Source organism: Hirundo rustica, chromosome 19 (genome assembly GCF_015227805.2).
Source record: "Hirundo rustica isolate bHirRus1 chromosome 19, bHirRus1.pri.v3, whole genome shotgun sequence".
NCBI lineage: Eukaryota > Metazoa > Chordata > Aves > Passeriformes > Hirundinidae > Hirundo > Hirundo rustica.
Genome location: NC_053468.1, coordinates 2443419 through 2464225, shown reverse-complemented (window position 1 = coordinate 2464225; position 20807 = coordinate 2443419). Strand labels below are relative to the sequence as shown.

General features: G+C 44.2%; 1 protein-coding gene across 2 annotated transcripts in view; it reads left to right on the top strand.

Annotated features, from left to right (window-relative positions):
- MED13 (mediator complex subunit 13) overlaps window positions 1-20807 on the top strand; it is a 53697-nt gene that overhangs the window by 28879 nt on the left and 4011 nt on the right. For both annotated transcript variants that reach the window (XM_040082305.2, XM_040082303.2), the window contains 22 exons: window positions 29-139; window positions 2080-2763; window positions 5238-5454; window positions 6284-6368; window positions 6686-6807; window positions 7990-8080; window positions 8259-8473; window positions 8892-9088; window positions 10270-11186; window positions 12579-12746; window positions 13781-14004; window positions 14549-14738; window positions 15222-15687; window positions 16326-16545; window positions 17117-17308; window positions 17438-17661; window positions 18110-18252; window positions 18375-18533; window positions 18622-18807; window positions 18992-19140; window positions 19362-19535; window positions 20591-20691. In XM_040082305.2, coding sequence (XP_039938239.1) covers window positions 29-139; window positions 2080-2763; window positions 5238-5454; window positions 6284-6368; window positions 6686-6807; window positions 7990-8080; window positions 8259-8473; window positions 8892-9088; window positions 10270-11186; window positions 12579-12746; window positions 13781-14004; window positions 14549-14738; window positions 15222-15687; window positions 16326-16545; window positions 17117-17308; window positions 17438-17661; window positions 18110-18252; window positions 18375-18533; window positions 18622-18807; window positions 18992-19140; window positions 19362-19535; window positions 20591-20691 — 5235 coding nt within the window. The remainder of the gene's footprint in view (window positions 1-28; window positions 140-2079; window positions 2764-5237; window positions 5455-6283; window positions 6369-6685; window positions 6808-7989; window positions 8081-8258; window positions 8474-8891; window positions 9089-10269; window positions 11187-12578; window positions 12747-13780; window positions 14005-14548; window positions 14739-15221; window positions 15688-16325; window positions 16546-17116; window positions 17309-17437; window positions 17662-18109; window positions 18253-18374; window positions 18534-18621; window positions 18808-18991; window positions 19141-19361; window positions 19536-20590; window positions 20692-20807) is intronic.

The window sequence follows — 20807 nt, the reverse complement described above, 5'->3', positions numbered from 1 at the left end:
AAATAACTCTCCTGGTATTGAATCCTAGGAGGAAGTATTCTGCTACATCAAATGGCTTGTGTGAGGAGGAGACAGCTGACAAGGTGGCATCCTGGGATTTTGTTGAAGCCACGCAGAGGACAAATTGCAATTGTTCAAGGTACAGGGCTTGGCAGAGGCGCAGCCCGGCGATGTTCACCGGGGCTCAAGTGCTCAGGAGAGGCTCCTGATCACTCCTGCAGGAGTAATTAAGCAGTAGCTGCTTGGAGGAAAGCTGGAACAAAATTTGTATCTCCTTTCCTAAATGTCATTGGAGGTCTTGAAATCCTGCCCGAGAAGTTAATGCAGGGGTTTGAGTCGAGTGAATCAGCTGAGGGGATCTGCTGCCAGCGCAGGGGCTGGAATTCCGCACGGATACGGGCAGTAACCGTCTCATGGGCAGCCTTCTCAGGGAAAGGGAAGGGAATGCTATTTATTTAGGATTTAAGCACCCCTTCTAGAGGGCTGTGGTTAAAAAGCTGTTAATCATGAGCTTGGTGAATGGGAATAAACCCCCAGACCTGCTCTCTGGGAAGGGCAGCATTCCACGGGTGGCTGTGTGGAAAACGGGATGCCAGCGTGTGTTTTATATTAGCTGTGGAAAAAAGGGATCAAAACAAAGGGCAAAGAGTCTGAAATTAAATATATATATACATATATATATAGTACTGCCTTTTTTGAGGCTGCAATGCCGCAGACTGTTAATACAGGTATTTAAAATAAATGGAAACATTAATTTCATTGAATTCTCAATTTCTCTGCTTATGGCAGAATATTAATCTTTAGGTGACTGAAGTGTTGCAATAGGTTTAAACACTTTCTCTGATTTAAATGTTACACTGATTACCTTGCAGTGAATATTGGTATCTTAGGAAAAAATTACTGTCTGGAGGATGTAGCATTTTGAGAGAAATGCATTTTTTAAACTCCCTTATTGAAATGGTTGGTTAAAGTTCTGTGGAAATTCTTGTGTCCTGAGAAGAGCTGGGATGTGGAGGAGGATTAAATGTTCTTTTCAAGGAGAATTTAGCAATGATAGCACTAGTTAAGAGCAAACCAATCAATTAACTATGTGAGGTGTATATTAGAAATATGCAATTGCCTAAAGAGAAATTGCAAAGACCTAAACCCCCTTATTATTCCATGTGTTTTGAATTCTAAGTGGAGAAAAACATGTGGATGTGTGTGAGAGTTTAAAGTAAAAATAGATTTTGATACCTCTTACCTTTTATCCCTGCCTAATCCTGTTTTTTCAATACAAGTGCTGCTTAACTTTGCTAATGGAAGAGTGGCAAAGAACTCCCAGGCTCCGAGGCTGTACCTGCAGTTCAATTACTTAATCATAAACATTTCATTCTACACTTCAGCATTTCATGTGCCTCGTTCTGTCAGGTGATCCTGAAAGTTGGCATCTTGAACTTGCAGATGAAATGTTTAAGCTCAAGTGCATTTACACTGAACAGACCCAACTGGATTAATGCAGTTAAGATACTGCCTTTTTCTTTTTCCCACACTTGCTAAATTTGTAAGTAAGCGGCTACAAAAGCCTTGTAATGGCTTGGAAATAGCTGTTGTAGGAGTGAGCTTGGCTTCTCGGTTCTCGATGTTAATTTTCCAGTCCTTAACCCAGTGAGGCTTGGGCAGCTCTCTTGGCTGCTACCAGTATTTGAATTCCAGAAGCCATTCACTAATTCTTACGTCGTTCTACTGATTCATCAGTGCTGGCACGAGTTAAAAGTGATGAGGTATTCACGTGACAATCTACTTCTGCTAAAGCAGTTATAAAATACTGTCTCAATTCTGAGGATTATTTGTGTGTTTGGCTCACGGGACAGGTGTAACAATTTTTCAAATGGCATTCTAAATTGTACAGTGCCGCTCAAGTCACTCAAATTCCGGTCAGAGAGAAGAGGCAGCCTCACTTCATAACGGTTTCAGCTTCAGCCGTCTCTCGTGGGCTGTTTAATGGCCTAGAAGCAGGTTCTTATCTAGTGAAAAAGAACACCACAGACATATTTGAAAGATTAATGCGGAGTCTTTTCCCCTGTATTAATTCCGCAGGCACAAAAATCTCAAACCAAGAAATTCAGGTCAACAGGGGCAGGCCCCACCTGTGGGCCCCCAGCAGCCGGCGGCTCCCAAGCACAAGACAAATGAGAAGCAAGACAAAGGGGATAAGCCACAGAAACGCCCTTTGACTCCTTTTCATCATCGCGTATCTATCAGCGATGATGTTGCCATGGAGGCAGATTCAGCGAGTCAGAGGCTCGTGATGACTGCGCCAGACAGCCAAGTGAGGTTTGCCAACATCCGAACTAACGACGCGGCCAAGCCCCCTCAGCTGCACGGGGCCGAGCTGGCCAACTCGCCGCAGCCGCCGCCGCTCAGCCCCCACCCCTGCGACCCCGCCGACGAGGGGGTGCCCAAAGCTCCCTCCACGCCCCAGAGCCAACATTTCTACCAGATGCCAACGCCAGACCCCTTGGTCCCCACGAAAGCGATGGAGGACAGGCTGGACGGCTTGTCCCAGCCTTTTCCGGCCGCGTTCCCCGAGGTTATAGAGCCCACCGTGTACGTCGGCGCCGCTGTGAATTTGGAGGAGGACGAAGCCGACGCCACTTGGAAGTATTATAAAGTTCCAAAGAAAAAGGATGCGGAGTTCTTACCGCCCCAGCTTCCAAATGATAAGTTGAGAGATGATCCAGTAATACCTGCTGGACAGGAAAATGTGACATCAGTTACAGAGTAAGTGGTGCTCGATCCTGGAGTAACAACACGACGGGTGAGGGAACAGGGAGGCCGAAGGCAGGAGTTTCTCGGTGTAAGGAGCAGTAAGGAGAGGGTGTGAGCACAACTCTGGATAGAAGAAGTTAATCCTTGTGAAACGGGAGCACAAAGCACAGTCAGATCTGTAGCAAAACTTCCCAGCTTTTTCTCATTTTAGCTCTGATTTAGTTGATAGCAATGATATTTATTTTTATAGTATAAAATTAATCTGCAGCCAAATGATGCCTATTTGGGACTTAAGTCCCTTCCTTCCCCTCTCCTGCCTGTGCCTCCCCAAAATTGAAATAATTTTTTCACTTTAGTATTTGCTTTCTTCATTATTTGAAGAAAATATGGATGGTCTCAGCTGCAGAGATCCTGTTAAAGTTTCTTCTCTTATTCCTGCTCTTGTCTGCACTTAGAAGAGCTGATGTTACAAGCCCCAGCTTGTAAAACATTCTGCTCTGCTGCCTGTTTCCATTGGGATAAAGGAATTGGGCACTTGAGCTCCTTTTTTAAGTTTTAATAAATTCTGGAGCTTAGGGTCACTGGAGGAAATAAAAACTCCGGCGGTTTTAGTGTTAAAACTTTGGTTTGAGCTCTGTTTTATGGCAGAATGAGCCAAGATAAATTCGCTTTACCGATTAGAGCGAAAACAAACTCCCCAGGAAAGATCAGCACCACCAAATCCCCAAAGCATAGGAACAAACCCCCTGAAGCAGAACCCCCTGGCCCCGTGGGCTGTGTCCCCGTGCTGCTGCAGTGAGTGGGGAGTTGCTCGTGTCACTGTTGCTGTCATCCCCGTTTCACAACACTTCCCTGTGAGGACACGGCCCTGGGAGGCAGCAGGTGCTGACAGGGCTGTTAATTGCAGGCACAGCTTAACAGGACTGGGACGGGAGTGCAGAGGTGACAAACTTGGGCTCGGGGCCGTGATCGAGGAACTGCACCCCTGCCTCTATCCATGCACTGCTGGTGGTTAGTTTTAGTCCAAATTTTCTTATTCCTGTTCAGGTGAAAGGAGACTTTCAGTATCAAATTATTGAGAGCTTTGGGTTTTATTTTAGGAGCTGGGTGCTGAATTTGGGGTGGAAGAGCAGCTACTCACAGGACAGAAGCTCGGAGTTGGTTTTTATTCCGTTGCTGGCAGTGGGAAGCCACTGGTGGCAGCACAGGAAAGCTGGGAGAAGGGGTAAATGTGATGTAGCTGTTGCTCTGTGCTTAAACACAGTTTTGGACATTCCTTATGGTCGCTGTTTAGGAGAATCTTTCAACATGTGCATTTATTAGATTTTTTTAGTGCTTTTATTTCTTTGCCTTGAATTCAGTTCAGCCAAGTAGATAAGGAAAGATGTTTATTTTTTTTCTTTTCATGACATGGTCTTTCCTAGTTTGATTTGACAACTTAAAAAAACTCCAGGGATATCTGGCTGTTAACTTCTCTTCCTCTGTGCTGGTCAAAATACAGCAGAGGTGTTTAATTCCCCATCCCTAGAAAGTAGTTTAGTAGTTTCCATCTCTTTTTTTTGCTTATTTTCCTTCCCTATGACAATTTTTGCAGGATTTAGAAAACCGGTTTATTGAGCATGGAAGAGCAGCGTGGCTGGATTTGCCCTTGTCGTTGGCTGTGAGATGTTTTTTGGGACAGTGTTTCTAGGAAGTGTCTTTGACAAAGTCAAACTGTTTCTATAATTGAGAGGAATGTGCAGGAACTTCTTGTTTGAGGGAGCACCTTCCTCACCTGGTGCCTTTGTCTGTTGGGGTACAGAAAATAAAGCTCACATCTACAGCTCATAATCAGAACAGTTTTTTCCTTGCCAGTATCTTTCCTTTCCTGGTGCAATGTTACATTTGTGAAACCAATACTCCTGAGAGAAAAACCTTAATTTCTGTGTACTTACCAGCTCCAGTTTTGGCTCAGAATGTTAACAAAAGAAAAATGCTGATAAAGGCAAACGTGCTTTGATTTTTCTCATTAGTAAATTAGTTACTGGTGTGCTGCAAGCTTCATTTGTATTGATCTGAGTGATAGAAATGGCTCCTGAACACAGTGGCATTTGTGTGCTGTACGTTGTGATTATTGCTTGGGCTTTTTTCAGGAATGCAGTGAGTAATTCTTTAGCCTGGTGAGTTTCTTTTAGTGGATGTGGAGAGTTGAATCCATTTGTGCCTTATAATAAATGACAGCCATGACCTGGGATAAATTACTAATCTTTATGTGAATTGACAGTGCTCGAGGAGAGAGGGGCAGGATGAATCACAGGGCTGGATCTGATGTGTGGAAGGAGGTGATATTAAATGAGTAATGATTTAATCTTCATCCCCAAAAGTTTTCTGAAGCTGGGGTGTGAAGGAAGGAAGCGGGAAGATGAGGCTGTGTGATAGCAGAAATAATTCCACGTAATAAATGCTAAATAAATGATTTTTCTGATTTTTGTTTTCCTTCTGTTCAGATTAATGGTGCAATGTAGGAAACCTTTGAAGGTTTCAGATGAACTGGTGCAACAGTATCAGAGTAAAAACCAATATTTAACAGCTGTAGCAACGGAAGCTGACCAGGAACCTGAAATCGATCCTTATGCCTTTGTGGATGGAGATGTGGAATTCCTATTTCCTGACAGTAAAAAGGACAGGCAGAACATTGAGAGGGAAGTGGGGAAGAAACACAAGGTGAGTAAAGGCGTGAGGGCTACAAATCAGTGATGAGATTAAAACAAATTGCCTTAGGCACCGGATAGAATTTAAATCCTTCTTCATGTATTTAGAAGCAAATAAAAAACCAAATTATATTCTAGGAGAAATGATCAATGAAATTAAGCAGCATGTCTCTAACAGCACCTGAAGGTTTTTTTGGCACACTGGTGGTGCCATTGCATCAGGGTTTATGAGGAAAAAGCGGCTGGATCAGTCTGGCTCAGTGGCCTCCCTGTGGAAATAGGTGCTGGCAGGTGCCTGGGGAGAGAGGGAGAACAAGGCCAGTGCTTTGTTCCTGAGTGGAAAGGTCTGGGGGTAGGTGAGGTGAGCCCTGTCTCGTTCCCTGGCCAGTGAATTGCATTTTTTATTCGTTTTTTGTGCTTTAGTGCAGCTACGTGAGGCTTGTACTTAAAGCAAAAGGGCACCCACAGAAAAGGAGAAAACATAACTGCAGTGAGGGCTTGTCTATGAAATAAATCAGCTTATTAGAATTAGTTATGTGTGGATGCGTTCCATTCAGGAACTGGTACAGGTAATGTGTAGCATCTGATAGCAAGGGGTTTTCCTTGAAGTGTTGTAGCAGGAATCCACAGCTTGCTTTGTAAATTTATCCCCAAGACAAACCCTGTGTTGGCAGCCCAAGCTCTGCTCCCCCTGAGCCAGCAGCAGCCCCAGCCTGCCCCTGCTGAGCTCACAGGGTAATGAGAACCTGATCCTTCTCCAGGGACACGGTTCCCACGGGGGCAGCAAATACCTCCCAGCCCACCCATTAATTTAAATAAACGTTTCTCTCCTATTTTAATAGGCTGAGGATGGGACATCCAGTGTTACAGTTCTATCCCATGAAGGAGAGGATGCAATGTCTCTGTTTAGTCCTTCTGTCAAACAAGGTAAAGAGGCTTTTTCTTCCTCTCTATCTGAACTGTGTTATATTAATGGAGTCTTGCATAGTTTTGTGTTTTATGGTTTGTATTTCCCTTTAGTCTGCTTGGAACACTTCTTTGTTGCACCTTGCAAGCAAACGTTGGCTATAAAGCCCAAATGTTCTAAAAGGCAAGGGCCCTCACCTCTGTGTAAGATGGATGAGTGGAACCAAGGACACCTCACCCCCTTGGTTTCCTTTCCCCCCAGCTGTGGAAAGAGCTCTTTAATGAAGTTTTTAACGAAGATGCAGTGCCAGTGTAGTGATGTTGTTCTCCCTCCTCAGATGCCCAGCGCTTGGCTGCCCACGCCCGCACTGCCTCGACCAGCCTGTTCCACGAGACAGACCTGGTGGTGTCCTACACTGACCTGGACAATCTCTTCAATTCTGATGAAGATGAGCTCACAGTAAGTGATGTGCAAAAAGTCCTGGCAGGGGCCAGCCAAGAAACCAGCAAGGAACAACTCTTGTCTTTCTGTGGTTTGGGTTTGATTTCTTTTTTTTTTTTTTTTTTTTTTTTTCTGGTGTTTGTAGGAGAGGTTGCAAAACATTCACACAAACAAGAGCTGTGGCCCCTCAGTGGCAAACAGACTGTTCTGGTTGACTCATGCAGGCAGATTTTTGATGCAAACAACCTTTTGATCTTACTTCCTTACAATCCCCACAGTGTGTGCTGCCTGAACATACCTTTAGTTTGAGTTGTACAGATTCAGCAGGTCCTAGTGTATTCTTTTCCTGTGGTCTGAGCTTTGGTTAACTGCTTCATCAAGGTAATATTGAAACAAACCAGCAACTTCTGAAAGAGAAAAGACATTTAAACACTGGACATTCTGCCAAATAAGCTGCTTCTCTGCAGCAGCTATTATCTTGGAACAGTTTCTCTTGCAGCGTGTGATTGGCTCTGAATCCACTATCTTTCTAGTTTCTATTTCAATACTGTTAGTAATCAGTTGTCTTTTCTGAACTGTATTTTGCTCCATGCTTAATCCCAAATCTCCTCACCCAGACAGAATGCCCATCAACTTTAATGGGAGCTGGAGCTGAGTAAGGGCTGAAGGCTCTTAACAGCCATCAAAGGTTACATCAGTACGTAAAGCAAGTGTGTTTGCTCTTAAACAAGAACACTTACATTCATAGACATCAGAACTGTTTAAAGATGGTAAAACATCTCTTATTCTTTTACTTTTAGTTTTTCTTTCCTGTATTTCTTGTTGCAGGATTTGTGTTTGTCTTTTCTGTTCCTGTGGTAACAGCAGTGATGTTAATGTGGCTCTGGGAGCGTTATGGTTTGTTCTGGTAGACTGTGGGCAGCCCTAATTTAGCTTCTTTTACTGTCTGTGCACAGGCTGAGGGTTATTTTGTAACTGGTTTTTCCCTTCAATAACACTGTGACCTGTTGGGACAGATTCTCTGGGTTCCAAGAATTAAGAACAAGTGTAAGCCCAACCTTAGGCTTCTGAGCTATTTTAATTTTTCTAAATATTATACAATGTGTCAGCTTTGTATGTGCAAGTGAGATTTCCTGTTAGCAGGAAACATGAACATGTGTTTATGTCTGAAGTGATTTTATGACAATGCTTCTTTCTTAGCCTGGATCTAAACGAACAGTGAACGGCACTGATGACAAATCCAACTGCAAAGAGGCAAAAACAGGAAACCTAGACCCACTGTCATGCATAAGTAAGATTTATTTGTGTTTTCTTTTTGCCTAAAGAGAATACTAGCTCTAAACATTTGGCTCTAATATGTTGTGACCATTTGGAAATGTACCCTTCATTTGCCTTTGCGAAATTTTGAGACTCAGGAAACACTTCGGAAAGTTTTCATGCTCTAAAGTCTGCTTCTGATCTGAAATTAGGCACTGCAGATCTCCATAAAATGTATCCAACTCCCCCATCACTGGAACAGCATATTATGGGCTTTTCTCCAATGAACATGAACAATAAGGAGTATGGCAGCATGGACACTACACTTGGAGGAACAGTGCTGGAAGGGAATAGCTCTACTGTGGGAGCTCAGTTCAGAATCGAAGTGGATGAGGGTTTCTGCAGCCCCAAACCTGCTGAAATCAAGGTAGGCAGTGCTGACAGCCCTGATCAATGCCGGTGATGATTATTGATCAGTTTAGTGCTTAAATGTGAGCAGGAATGGGGGGAGATTAAGTACAATTTGTAACTTGTCCTGCATTATTTTGGGGGAGGTAGTACACTTTGTAGTAAGTATGTAGTGCTTTACCACCTAAACTCGAGAGAGTAATACCTGAGTGCCATTAGTGAGCTGCAGAAATGCCTTTCAGTCATTGCAGTTCGCTGAGGTTTGTTTTGGTGTATCGTGAATATTGTGTGTGCACATCTCAGCTTTCTCTTGCAGCTGTGTCAGGATTTGGGCTTAAAGAGCTGCTGCTTGAACTCAGTCTTGTTTTTTGGAGAGGCATTTCATTGCTGCAGTGATCTAATTTACACGCTAATGCTTTCCCATGTCTGACTTCCAGGATTATTCTTATGTTTATAAACCTGAGAACTGTCAAGCTTTAGTGGGATGTTCCATGTTTGCACCACTGAAGACTCTTCCCAGCCAGTGTCTTCCTCCCATCAAGCTGCCTGAGGAATGCATTTACCGCCAGAGCTGGACTGTGGGAAAGCTGGATCTGCTTCCTCCAGGCCCTGCCATGCCTTTCATCAAAGATGGGTACGACCCTGCGGGGGTTCAGCTTTGTGAAGTGCTCACTTTGCCACCCCTAAATATTTATTTTGTCAATCGGTAATGGGAATATTTGTGTGTACTCTGGGTTTATCCAACTGACAAGAGCCCTTAAAAATGTCCTTCTGGCTAAACCTACTGCAGGAGACTCTTCTCAAAGAGCTTCTTAACTGTACATACATTTTATTTGTTGTCTCCTTTAAAGGTTTCTTGGGGAAGCTTAATGGTGCAAGGCCAGGTTTAATAAGTAATGAAGATGGTAACAATCAAGATAAATGTAAACTTGGGACTTTGTTTTTGCTGTGGTGTAGTCAGTGCTGGAAGGGCTTAGTAGGTGGTGCTGCCGTTTCTTAAATTATTTTCTTAAGTAGCAGTAAACTCAGCTGTGCTGGGAGTAGGAAAACATTTCCTGTGCTGTGTGACTGGGCCTGGTCACAGCAGAACTGCAGGGGACATTTCTGTAGCCTGCCTTTGGTAGGGATGGTTTTGCTGCCAGCTCTTCTTGAGGAAAAGATTTCTTTCTTTTTCTCTTCTGCATTAGCAGCTGGAATAAACAGATTAGGCAGCAAGGAGGTGTTACGTATTTCTTGATAAATTTATATGAACGTTGAATCTTGGATTGAATACTGATGTTGCTTCTGTTACTCATTAGCAATATGTTTCCAGGTCTCATTAGCCTTACAAGTCTTTGGAGATACTCAGGTGCTGAGGAAAGAAAATGTTAGACCTTTCCAGGTGATACTTTCCTCGTGGATTCAGCTGAATCTGCTGTCAATAGACCTGGTCTATTTTCTTAGTATGTGTCAACACAGCATGTAAATAAACCACGAATAAAAAAGGTGTCCTTTAAACTCCATACAACCACAGAATTTATAATTTATTCTGACCATGCTTGTTTCCTGGGAGCTTTGTGCAAAGGAAAAGACGAAAGGAGGCAGGGAGAGATTCTTTAATGGTGCTGTCAGTGGGAGTCCTCCAAAGTCATTTAGAACAAATGCTCTTGAAGTTCCTTAGGGAATGAAAATCTTGCCGTGGATTATGAAAGACTAGCTTAAAAAAAGCAAATATTAATTAGGAAGGTCCTTCTTTAGAAATCTGAGTCTTAAACTTCAAACCCAGTAAGCGTGCTGTGTACTTAAAGCCTTTCCTTCTCTTGTGGCTGCCGTCAGCGATGGGAGCACCATGGATCAGGAGTACGGCCCTGCCTACACCCCCCAGACCCACACTCCGTTTGGGATGCCCCCGAGCAGCGCCCCTCCCAGCAACAGCGGGGCTGGGATCCTCCCTTCTCCTTCCACCCCTCGCTTCCCGACTCCCAGAACGCCAAGGACTCCCCGGACGCCCCGTGGAGCCGGCGGGCCGGCGAGCGCCCAGGGCTCAGTGAAATACGAGAACTCGGATTTGTACTCGCCGGCTTCCACGCCCTCCACGTGTCGGCCGCTGAACTCGGTGGAGCCCGCGACGGTGCCTTCCATCCCCGAGGCACACAGCCTGTACGTGAATCTCATCCTCTCCGAGTCCGTCATGAATCTCTTCAAAGACTGCAACTTCGACAGCTGCTGCATTTGTGTTTGCAATATGAACATCAAAGGTGCTGATGTTGGAGTTTACATTCCCGATCCAACGCAAGAGGCCCAGTATAGGTGTACCTGTGGTTTCAGTGCTGTTATGAATAGAAAATTTGGCAACAGTTCCGGGCTGTTTCTCGAAGATGAGTTGGATATTCTGGGGCGAAACACGGAGTGCGGCAAAGAAGCAGAAAAACGCTTTGAAGCTCTCAGAGCTACTTCCATTGAACACGGCAGCGGAGGGCTGAAAGAACCCGAGAAACTGCCCGATGACTTGATACTGTTGCTGCAGGATCAGTGCACCAACCTGTTCTCACCCTTTGGAGCGGCAGACCAAGACTCCGTCGCCAAAGTTGGTGCCGTCAGCAACCTGGTACGTGTAGAAGAAAGGGATTGTTGCAATGACTGCTACTTAGCCTTGGAACATGGACGGCAGTTCATGGACAATATGTCAGGAGGGAAAGTTGATGAAGCACTTGTGAAAACTACTTGCTTGCACCACTGGTCAAAAAGAAATGGTAAATATTGAAAACGGTTTCTTTTCTACTTGTCCACCTGTTTGGGTTTTTGTTTCTGGAGGGTCTTGTTTTGTGGTTTTCCTTATGCGGATTTTGAATGCTGTTTTTGCCACCTGTGTGCTCGTACAGACCTCTTGTTGATGGTGTTCAGAATAACCAGCTCTTCTGTGTCCCGTGCTGATCACCAAGCAGAGTAAGGCCTTGGCTGCCCTCAGTTGTAAATTCCCAATACATATCTGAAGTGTAACATGAGACCACTGTCAGTGTCCACAACACTTCACCGGGTTTATCCTTTAAAGAGCTTTTGGTGAGTGGCTCTACAGAGGCTGTGGAATGATTGATGCCTGTAGGAAGTGCAGGGGGTTCGAGTGGTGACCGTATTGTCAAGGCCACTGTGGCAGAATTAAACAACAGCTCTGATTCAGTTGGCTTCCCCCCTTCTTTAAGGAGGAGAGGGGGGCAGTAGGTTAATGGCACATGTGGCAAAAAAAGCATTATTGTAGCCTTCACTGCATGTTGGGTCTGCCAGAAATCCTTGGATTTTTTTTTCCTGGAGGGCCTGACTAATGATGCAGTGTCTCCTGGAATACCCTTCATTGTGTATATTTGCTTACTGTTCTCTAATAGAATTTTCAAGTGGCAACACTTAACAGAGTTAGGGTGAAAGATAAAGTTATGAATCATAGGTAGCTGCAGTTATAGTTGTAAGTGAAGATGAGGAGGAATCCTGGGAGAACACAGCCAGGTTCCTGTGCCTCGCTGCGGGATTAACTTGGAAAGCCCAGACTGTAAATAAATGGATGTTTTCAGGCACACAGGAGAAGAAGATTCTGTGTTACCGTGACTCTGGTGTTTGGGATAAAAAGGTGTAAAGATACTTTAAAACAGAAGACTTGGAAATTATAGCCATGCCAAATTTTGTGTCAGCTTTTCATTCTAAAGCCCTGTACCTGAAATGGCCCAGTGGTGGCTCTGGATGAAGTGGGCTGAGTCTGCTCGAGGCTTCCCTCGACTTCTCTGAAATGAGCACTGGGTGGCAGCCTGCAAATCCGCCTTTGTTGGGAGGGACAATCCGGGAGTTTCAGGCTTCTACAACTTGTGTGGGGGTTTTCAGGTTGTTTCTGTTTGTTTTCTTTTTATTTTAGGGTGTTTTCCCTTAGTTTAACTTTCAATGGGAAAAATTCCAGAGGAAAAATCAAAACTAAGAAAAAAAATCCATCTGTGTATTTTGTCGGGGGAAGAGGGAGAACTGTAAATCCGCGTATGCTCACCTTGGTATATCGCAGCCTTTGGGTGGCCTGCAGGTGTTATTTAGAAGAGAGTGTTTGCAGTGGGGGTGGTTTGGGTCGTGGCTGCAGTGCAGCTGCCCTGAGCACGTTTGTGTCCCCGCAGTGGTGGATGTGAGCATGCAGTGTTCCCAGGACATCCTCCGCATGCTGCTCTCGCTCCAGCCCGTGCTGCAGGACGCCATCCAGAAGAAGCGAACGGTCCGGTCCTGGGGCGTGCAGGGACCCCTCACGTGGCAGCAGTTCCACAAAATGGCTGGGAGAGGCTCCTACGGTAACGGCTCCATGGAATCCCGCTCCATGCAATCCCCTTCCTCTGCTCCATCCACCCGAACTCGGTGGCTGGTGCTGCTCGGCCTATTGGAATTCTGAACGGCACTTGACCTTTCTTTAAACTAACGAGAGCTTATCAGACAGAGGAGAAGTCTTCTCTTTAGAAAAACAGAAAATATTTATATTCCTTAAAACAGGCAATGAATTAAAGATGTGCATTTAAAATTTACAACTCCGGGTGCACTGTTTGTATACACCTGACGCTTTGCCCAGTGAGGGACTGACATTGCAAAGATGGGTTTGGTGTTAAAGACAGGGTAACTGCTCAGGTTTTTATACTCAGAATTTTTCCATTCACCCCATTTTAATTATTCTGAAGATAGGGAGTTAAAAATAGTGATTTTGAAATGTGCATACTTGAGACAGTGTGCTTTATTACTCAAGATCTAGGGTTACTCAGTGTCTTGTCTCTGATAAATGTTTGGAGTGGCCAACTCGTGGTGCATTTACAGATAGAAGGTGAATTTTGTGCACTCACGATTTAATGACCTCATTAGCATATGAGATTGATTTACCACTGTGTTACAGGAGTGACCTTTCACCAGCAGATCTTCTGTAGCTATATTTAGAACATGGCAATTATACAGTTACATGTTCTTAAGTTTGTTTCCTTCTCTGGCCCTTTACCCATCTGCTTAGAATATTTACATTTTTTTCCCTTGTCTTTGGTCCCTGCTTGCTTTGGCTCTGTGGGAAAAGGCTTCCTGGACAGTGCAGATCTGTGTACTGACAGAAATATAAAACACTGTGGAACTTCTTCCTGAGGCCCCGAGATATTTCAAATAAAAACAATCAGCTGATGGTTTTTTTGCAGAGGGTTGGATCCTACCCTTTGGATCTGTAAAATGAGAACTATTCCATTGATAGCCAGCGCTCCTTCCTGTGAGATGCCGAGAACACCAGAGGCTGTTCTATTCATGTTTCCTTGAAGTTCATTTTAAGCTTTCTGCTTAAAAACATGCCTTGCTTTTCCAGGAACCGATGAGTCCCCAGAACCACTGCCAATCCCAACATTTTTGTTGGGATACGATTACGATTTCCTGGTGCTGTCTCCATTTGCATTGCCCTACTGGGAGAGGCTGATGCTGGAACCTTACGGATCTCAGCGAGACGTCGCTTACGTCGTGGTGTGCCCGGAGAACGAGGCTCTGCTCAACGGAGCCAAAAGCTTCTTTAGGGATCTGACTGCAATATACGAGGTACAGGATTTGCGGCGGTTTGCAGCGAAATGGATTTGGGAAAGGCTGTTTCTAATGCGTGCTCGTAAGGACTTATCAGGCTTGTCGGAGCTGATAGCGATGCCTGCTCAGAATGCTATCTGGGAAAGCTGCTCGGGGGGATTTTAGGAACGGGCCCTTGGAAGATAAGCGCTGTTCGTGCTGCTCCCCGTTCCTTTCAGGATTCGCCGTTCCCACCCGATAAACGCCACCCGATGGCAAAGCTCTGCATTGCCACCTTAATTGTGTTACCGCCACTTAATTAATTAATTACATGCTTGTATTGCTTGGATTGAATGAAGATTAGAGTTGATTATTATCAACCTGGTTTTCTTGCATTCAGGAAAACGCCGACAATAACCCATAAAATCACTATTCAATATTTCCTACTGGCGGAATTCTAGAGTTAAAATGTTACTTTGGAATATTGTAAATAAACTGGGAGTTCTCTGCCTTTCTGTGATATATCCTTTGAGTGATATTTAACAGCTTTTAAGCCTTTTTTTTTTTTCTACCTTCTTTGCAGTCCTGCAGGCTTGGTCAGCACAGACCTATCTGTAAGTTATTGCCTGATGGGATCATGAGGGTTGGACCTACAGCCTCCAAGAAGCTCTCGGAGAAGTTGGTCACGGAGTGGTTCTCGCAGACAGCCAATGCCAACAACGATGCGTTCTCCAAACTCAAACTCTACGCTCAAGTTTGCAGATATGAGCTGGGTATGACCTCTTTTTAACGTTCCTTATTTCATACAATTGCCACTTATTCCTTTGCAATAGAGAAGAAGGAATTGTGGCTTATTGGCTTATTGATTGGGGCAGTTTTCTGGTATTAAACTGTACTTGAGTATGTGCTAGAATGGCCTCTTACCATCCAGCAGTGCCTTTAGGGAATGGCAGCGTGGCTGCCTGACAGGGACTTTGGCTGTCTTCTTGTATTGGTGACTTAGATTCCGAAGTAGTGATTTCCAGCAATTCAACACATCTGGAAAAAAGGTCTATTAAAACCAGGTTTCTTGATATTTCCGAAAGGCTCTTATGAAAATATTAGAATTTGAAAATTTAATACAGATATTTTAATTTGAGAGGTAAAATGTGTGCTCAAGGTTTGCTCTGTTTTGTTACGACTGTAGACTCCCATAGGTGACATAAGCATCAAAACGGCTGCGATATAAAATTTATGCTTTTTTCCCCTGGTTTTAGGTCCTTATCTCGCTTCTCAGCCTTTGGACAATTCTCTGCTTTCCCAAACAAACCTGGTCCCTCCCTCCAGCCAGGCAGCCTCTGCTCTGCCCCCAGCGACAGCCCCCGCTGCCAATCCCAACACTCCGTCATCGGCCCCCGCGGCTCCCACCAGCAGCACCATCACAGTGACCTCCAGCAGTGCCATGTCCTCTGCAGCCACTACAGCCAACTCCACGCTGACCACCACTGCCCCATCCTCCTCCTCCGCCAGCCTGGGCAGCGGCATTCCAACGAGCAAGCCTTCCTCATTCCCACCTTTCAGCAATATGAACAACACCACTCCTGCCTCCCTGCCCGCCCAGGCTGCCCCAGTCCCAAACGGGCAAACTGGGGGGCAGCAGCAACAGCCAACACTGCAGACAGCAGGGATGTCTGGAGACGCGGCTGCAGCGCCTGCACAGCCCCATCCAGAGGTTTCTGAGAGGTAGGGAAATGCAATCGCGCCTTCGGCTGAAAAATCAGCTCAACTGACGCGGACTTAGGATTGCACTCTCACTCCTTCAATAAAAATCCTGTATTTATTTTCACCAAGCTGCTTTTAAGGGAGAATGAGAGTTCAGTTGTGGTGGTGCTGAACCTTTGGGTTCCAGTTGTAGCTGCAGTTCTGATTACATCTCAGTGTCTGCTCTGGTACAAAAATAAACTTCCTTTTTTTTTCTTCTCTCTCTAAAGAGAGAAAATTCACCAAACTACTCACTTCAATATTTTAAAGGGCTGGGGAAGGAGGGGGAGACAGATAATTGGCACAATCTTAGAGTTCTATTTTCTGTAATCAAAGTTAGTGTGGTGAAGACAGCTTTTACTGTAGATATTCTTGTTCCCCAGTTAAGCAATAGTTGAGCTGTTGAGCTGCTGTAATAAAAAAGGCTAAAGGAAAGAAAAGGGATTCAGAGTTACTGATAAGCTCCTATACAAAAATGACATAAAAAGACTGTTTCTTACACCACAGTTGACTCAAAGATCTTTCAGATTAATAATTGACAATTTTATCTAGTGTTGAAGTAAAACCAAATCATTATAAAACTCAGCTGTTTGTAACTGGTTTCAAAATTTCATTTCCAGCACTATGGATCGTGATAAAGTTGGAGTCCCCACAGATGGAGATTCACATGCTATCACCTATCCACCTGCAATTGTAGTTTACATAATTGATCCTTTCACATATGAAAAAAAGGATGAGAACAGTAGCTCATCCAGTTTGTGGACGCTTGGACTTCTGCGCTGCTTTCTGGAGATGGTTCAAGTTCTTCCTCCCAACATCAAGAACATCATTTCTGTGCAGGTAAGCCAGCAGAAACTAACAGAATATCCTTGGCTTTGGCTGTGTTTTGGGAGCAGTAACACCCTCAAGGTGGAAGTTTCATTTCCTTCATAAACATTACTTACAGTTCTCCAGCTGTTAAATCGTTAGGTTAAAGCTTTTCGAGCCGTTTGGGTGCTATCCACCAAAGCCAAATCCGGCTGTACATTCCGAACTCATCAGGTTTATCTCAGAAGAAATGTAGTGCCCACTCCAGTGATGAGTGAAGTAAGGGAAAGCTGCTGGTCCTGTACTGGAATCTGCAGCCTGACCCTGCTGGGCTGTAGGCAGAGCTCCTTCCAGCAGCAGCTGCAGGACCAGTTAAGAGAGGGCAGCTTTTTAGGGGAATCATTAAGAGTCTCTTCTAATTATTTTTTCCTCTGAAGAAAATTTCAATGAGAATAATTTCTTGAAGCCCCACAGGGCTTTAAAAGAAGTGGAAGAAATTTGACTGCAATGTAAAACTAAAAAATGTACCAAGTACTGTGTCAAAAGCCATTTAATCTGTTGATGAAACAATGATTAACTTTTTTTCTCCTCTCTTCTGTTCTAGATTGTCCCATGTCAGTACCTGCTCCAGCCTGTGAAACACGAGGACCGGCAAATTTACACTCAGCATTTAAAATCTTTGGCATTTTCAGCTTTCACTCAGTGTCGGAGACCTCTCCCAACTTCCACCAACGTGAAAACCTTAACTGGCTTTGGCCCAGGTTTAGCCATGGAAACTGCTCTTAGGAGCCCTGATGTGAGTATTTTTAATGAGATTGTGGAATTATTCAGATCAGAGGAAGGTCCCTGCTTATCAACCAACCATCTTTTATGTTAGGAATAATTTCTTCCCTGAACTTCATTGTCTATTCTGTCATCTTTCTAGAGACCTGAGTGTATTCGACTCTACACCCCTCCTTTTATACTGGCTCCGGTAAAGGACAAGCAAACAGAGCTGGGAGAAACTTTTGGAGAAGCTGGCCAGAAGTATAATGTGCTTTTTGTGGGCTACTGTTTGTCTCATGATCAGAGGTGGCTGCTTGCATCCTGTACAGACCTCTATGGAGAGCAGTTAGAAACGTGCATAATTAATATTGATGTACCAAACCGGTAAGAGCCAAACTTGAATTCATTTTTAGCAAGTATATTTTCTTTCATTCCCCTGAAGAATTACATTGGGTTTGGTGCTCTAAGAATTACTGACTTTTGTAGACTTGCTGTGTTGCAAGAGTGGCTAAAGCAGATTAATATTTTCCCTATTATGTGCATATTGTTTTGAGTTGAATTTCTAAAAGCGCATCGTTTAGTTTCATGTGATTCTTGAGTGTTACTGTGTGCGTGTTCATTCTTCCTCATTTCGCTTAATGGCTGTTAATGTCAGTTTTAGAAAGTGATTAATCCAAAAAACCCAAACCCTCTGAAGGGGGGATGGACTGCAATACCAATGCTCTTGGCTCCTGTGAATGTTCAGGTTGATACAAAAAAAGTTCTAAATGTGGCATTAAAAACTTGGTGCAGGTGGGTTTTAGCTTTGTTTTCCCTCCTTTCTTACTTCTAGAGCTCGCAGGAAAAAGGGTTCTGCCCGCAGACTTGGTCTCCAGAAACTCTGGGAATGGTGCTTGGGACTTGTGCAGATGAGCTCTTTGCCATGGAGAGTTGTCATAGGCCGCTTAGGAAGAATAGGACATGGGGAATTAAAAGGTAACAGCAGCATATTTTTTTATTAAGAGTCTAAAGCTTGATTTGAAGCTTTTTCAGTAATATCAAGTGTGTCCATCCCTGTTTTTGGGAGAAAACCTCACCAATGCGATTTCCTTCCTCAGACTGGAGCTGTTTGCTGAGCCGCCGGAACCTGCAGTCCCTGAGCAAGAGGCTGAAGGACATGTGCAGGATGTGTGGGATCTCTGCTGCAGACTCCCCCAGCATCCTCAGTGCTTGCTTGGTGGCCATGGAACCCCAGGGATCCTTCATTATTATGCCAGGTATTTAGGAAACTCTCTATTTTTTGGCATGAGAACTAACAGTTCAGGCTTTGCAAAACTAAGGAGATGCTTGATTTCTCTCCCAAAGATTCTGTGTCCACCGGCTCGGTGTTCGGGCGCAGCACCACTCTGAACATGCAAACATCTCAGCTGAACACGCCCCAGGACACGTCCTGCACTCACATCCTGGTGTTCCCCACCTCTGCATCCGTGCAAGTGGCATCGTCCACTTACACCACTGAGAACCTGGATCTGGCCTTTAACACAAACAATGGTTTGTACTTTGGATTTGTCCTTGCCTCCTAAAAACCCCTCCTTAAACCCCCTGTCATAAGAATAAACTGTACACTCTAAGGAACCGTTTCCATTTCTATGGAAAATCACTTTTTTCTGAATGTACTGTCATATCCTGCACATAGTGAAATTGTAGGAATTCACTGGTCTTGTTCTTTTTCAAGATGGAGCAGATGGAATGGGAATCTTTGACTTGTTAGACACTGGAGATGATCTTGATCCTGATATTATAAATATTCTTCCTGCATCTCCTGGTGGATCCCCTGTGCATTCTCCAGGGTCCCACTACCCCCATGGAGGTGATATGGGCAAGGTAACTAAGGGAGTAAATACAGTTTTGTGTGTGTGTGTTTTGTCTGTTTTTTCTCCATCTGTTAATTTCCTTTTGTGGAATGAAAGTTTGTAGATCACCTGGATATTGGATTGTCATGTCATGCTTGGATGTTTCAAAATGCTTTGTGTTTCAGAAGCTACAGATAATTTCTATTAAATTTATGCTCCCCTAATCCGAAACCATTGCCTGTTCTGTTCCAGGGTCAAGGCACAGATCGATTGCTTTCCACAGAATCTCATGATGAAGTAACAAATATACTGCAGCAGCCACTGGCCCTCGGTTATTTTGTGTCAACTGCCAAAGCAGGTCCATTGCCTGACTGGTTTTGGTCAGCGTGTCCTCAAGCACAAAATCAGTGTCCCTTGTTTCTTAAGGTACTGTCCTGGCAGGGGCTTTGCAGCCTGAGGGATCTGGGGGTGAAAACTGTTCTGGTTAAACCACAGCCAGAGCATGTCTCTGGGACAGCTCTGGTTTTACTTCAGGAGAGGCCAGGTATTCAGTTTTTGAGATTTAGCTCTTTGGAAGGTTCTGCCTTGCTCATGGTTTCTTCCGGGCAGTCTGGACTCTTTTCTTTTCCTGGCTTTATGCTCCAGGATTTTGTAGGAACAGGTTGAATTCCTGGACAGAGCTCTGGCTAAAGCTGGACTCCTGTGGGGACTGGTGGTAGAGAGAGAGGTACACAAGTACAGTACAATAACTCAGTTACCCTGGGTGAAATAAGGAATAAATTTATCTTTCTGTATTGCACAGAGCATAAAAGCTGTTTTTTCCACATTGGATTTGCCAAGTTATAGACATTGTATCATCTGTCTGGGTGTTGTCTGAGCCCTTATCTCCTTATGGCACAGTCAAGACACACTTGGCACATTTAAGGCTGTACGTTGGTACACAGAGAAACTTTCTGTATTAGCAAATCAGCATCTCTAATACTGTGCTTTGTTTTCTAATGATCCAGATATATCTTCTGCAGCCTTGTTTGTGTCTGGATTAGCAGTTCCTCTTGGCCTAAGCTCAGCTCTGGCTTTGGTATAGGATATTATTTTGAAGAGAGGATTTATTATTTACACTAAGCAGCTCTATATGTGAAATATAAATAGACCAGGCCTATAGAAAGCAACTGAACTTCCAAGTGTTATTAGACATCTTGGGCCACTTGAGTTCTTTTTTAATAATCACTTCATGTAGAAAATTGATTTTTAGAACCCCCTAATAAACATTTCACTACTAGCACTGCACTTTTAGCAGAGATCTGCGTGAGAGAACATAAATACTCTGATAAGTCCTGAACTTGTTGATGACCTAAGAATAAGATTTGCTTTGGCTTGTGTGTCAGACAGAGAAGGTGACTGCAAGCTACAACAATATGGGGGAAGGAAATGTGGTGTAGTTGATCAGGCAGTAACTTCTGGCTTCCTTCTTCCTTCCTCAGGCCTCTTTGCACCTCCACGTGCCTTCAGTGCAATCAGACGAGCTACTCCACAGTAAACACTCCCATCCACTTGATTCTAATCAAACTTCTGATGTGCTCAGGTATTTATCACTGATCACTTGCAAAAATATTGTGTATTTAATTTTTGATGCTGCTGCAGTGAAGCTGCATGTTTGTTTTTCCCGCTGCTAGTTTTTTTCTTTGTGCAGCTGATATC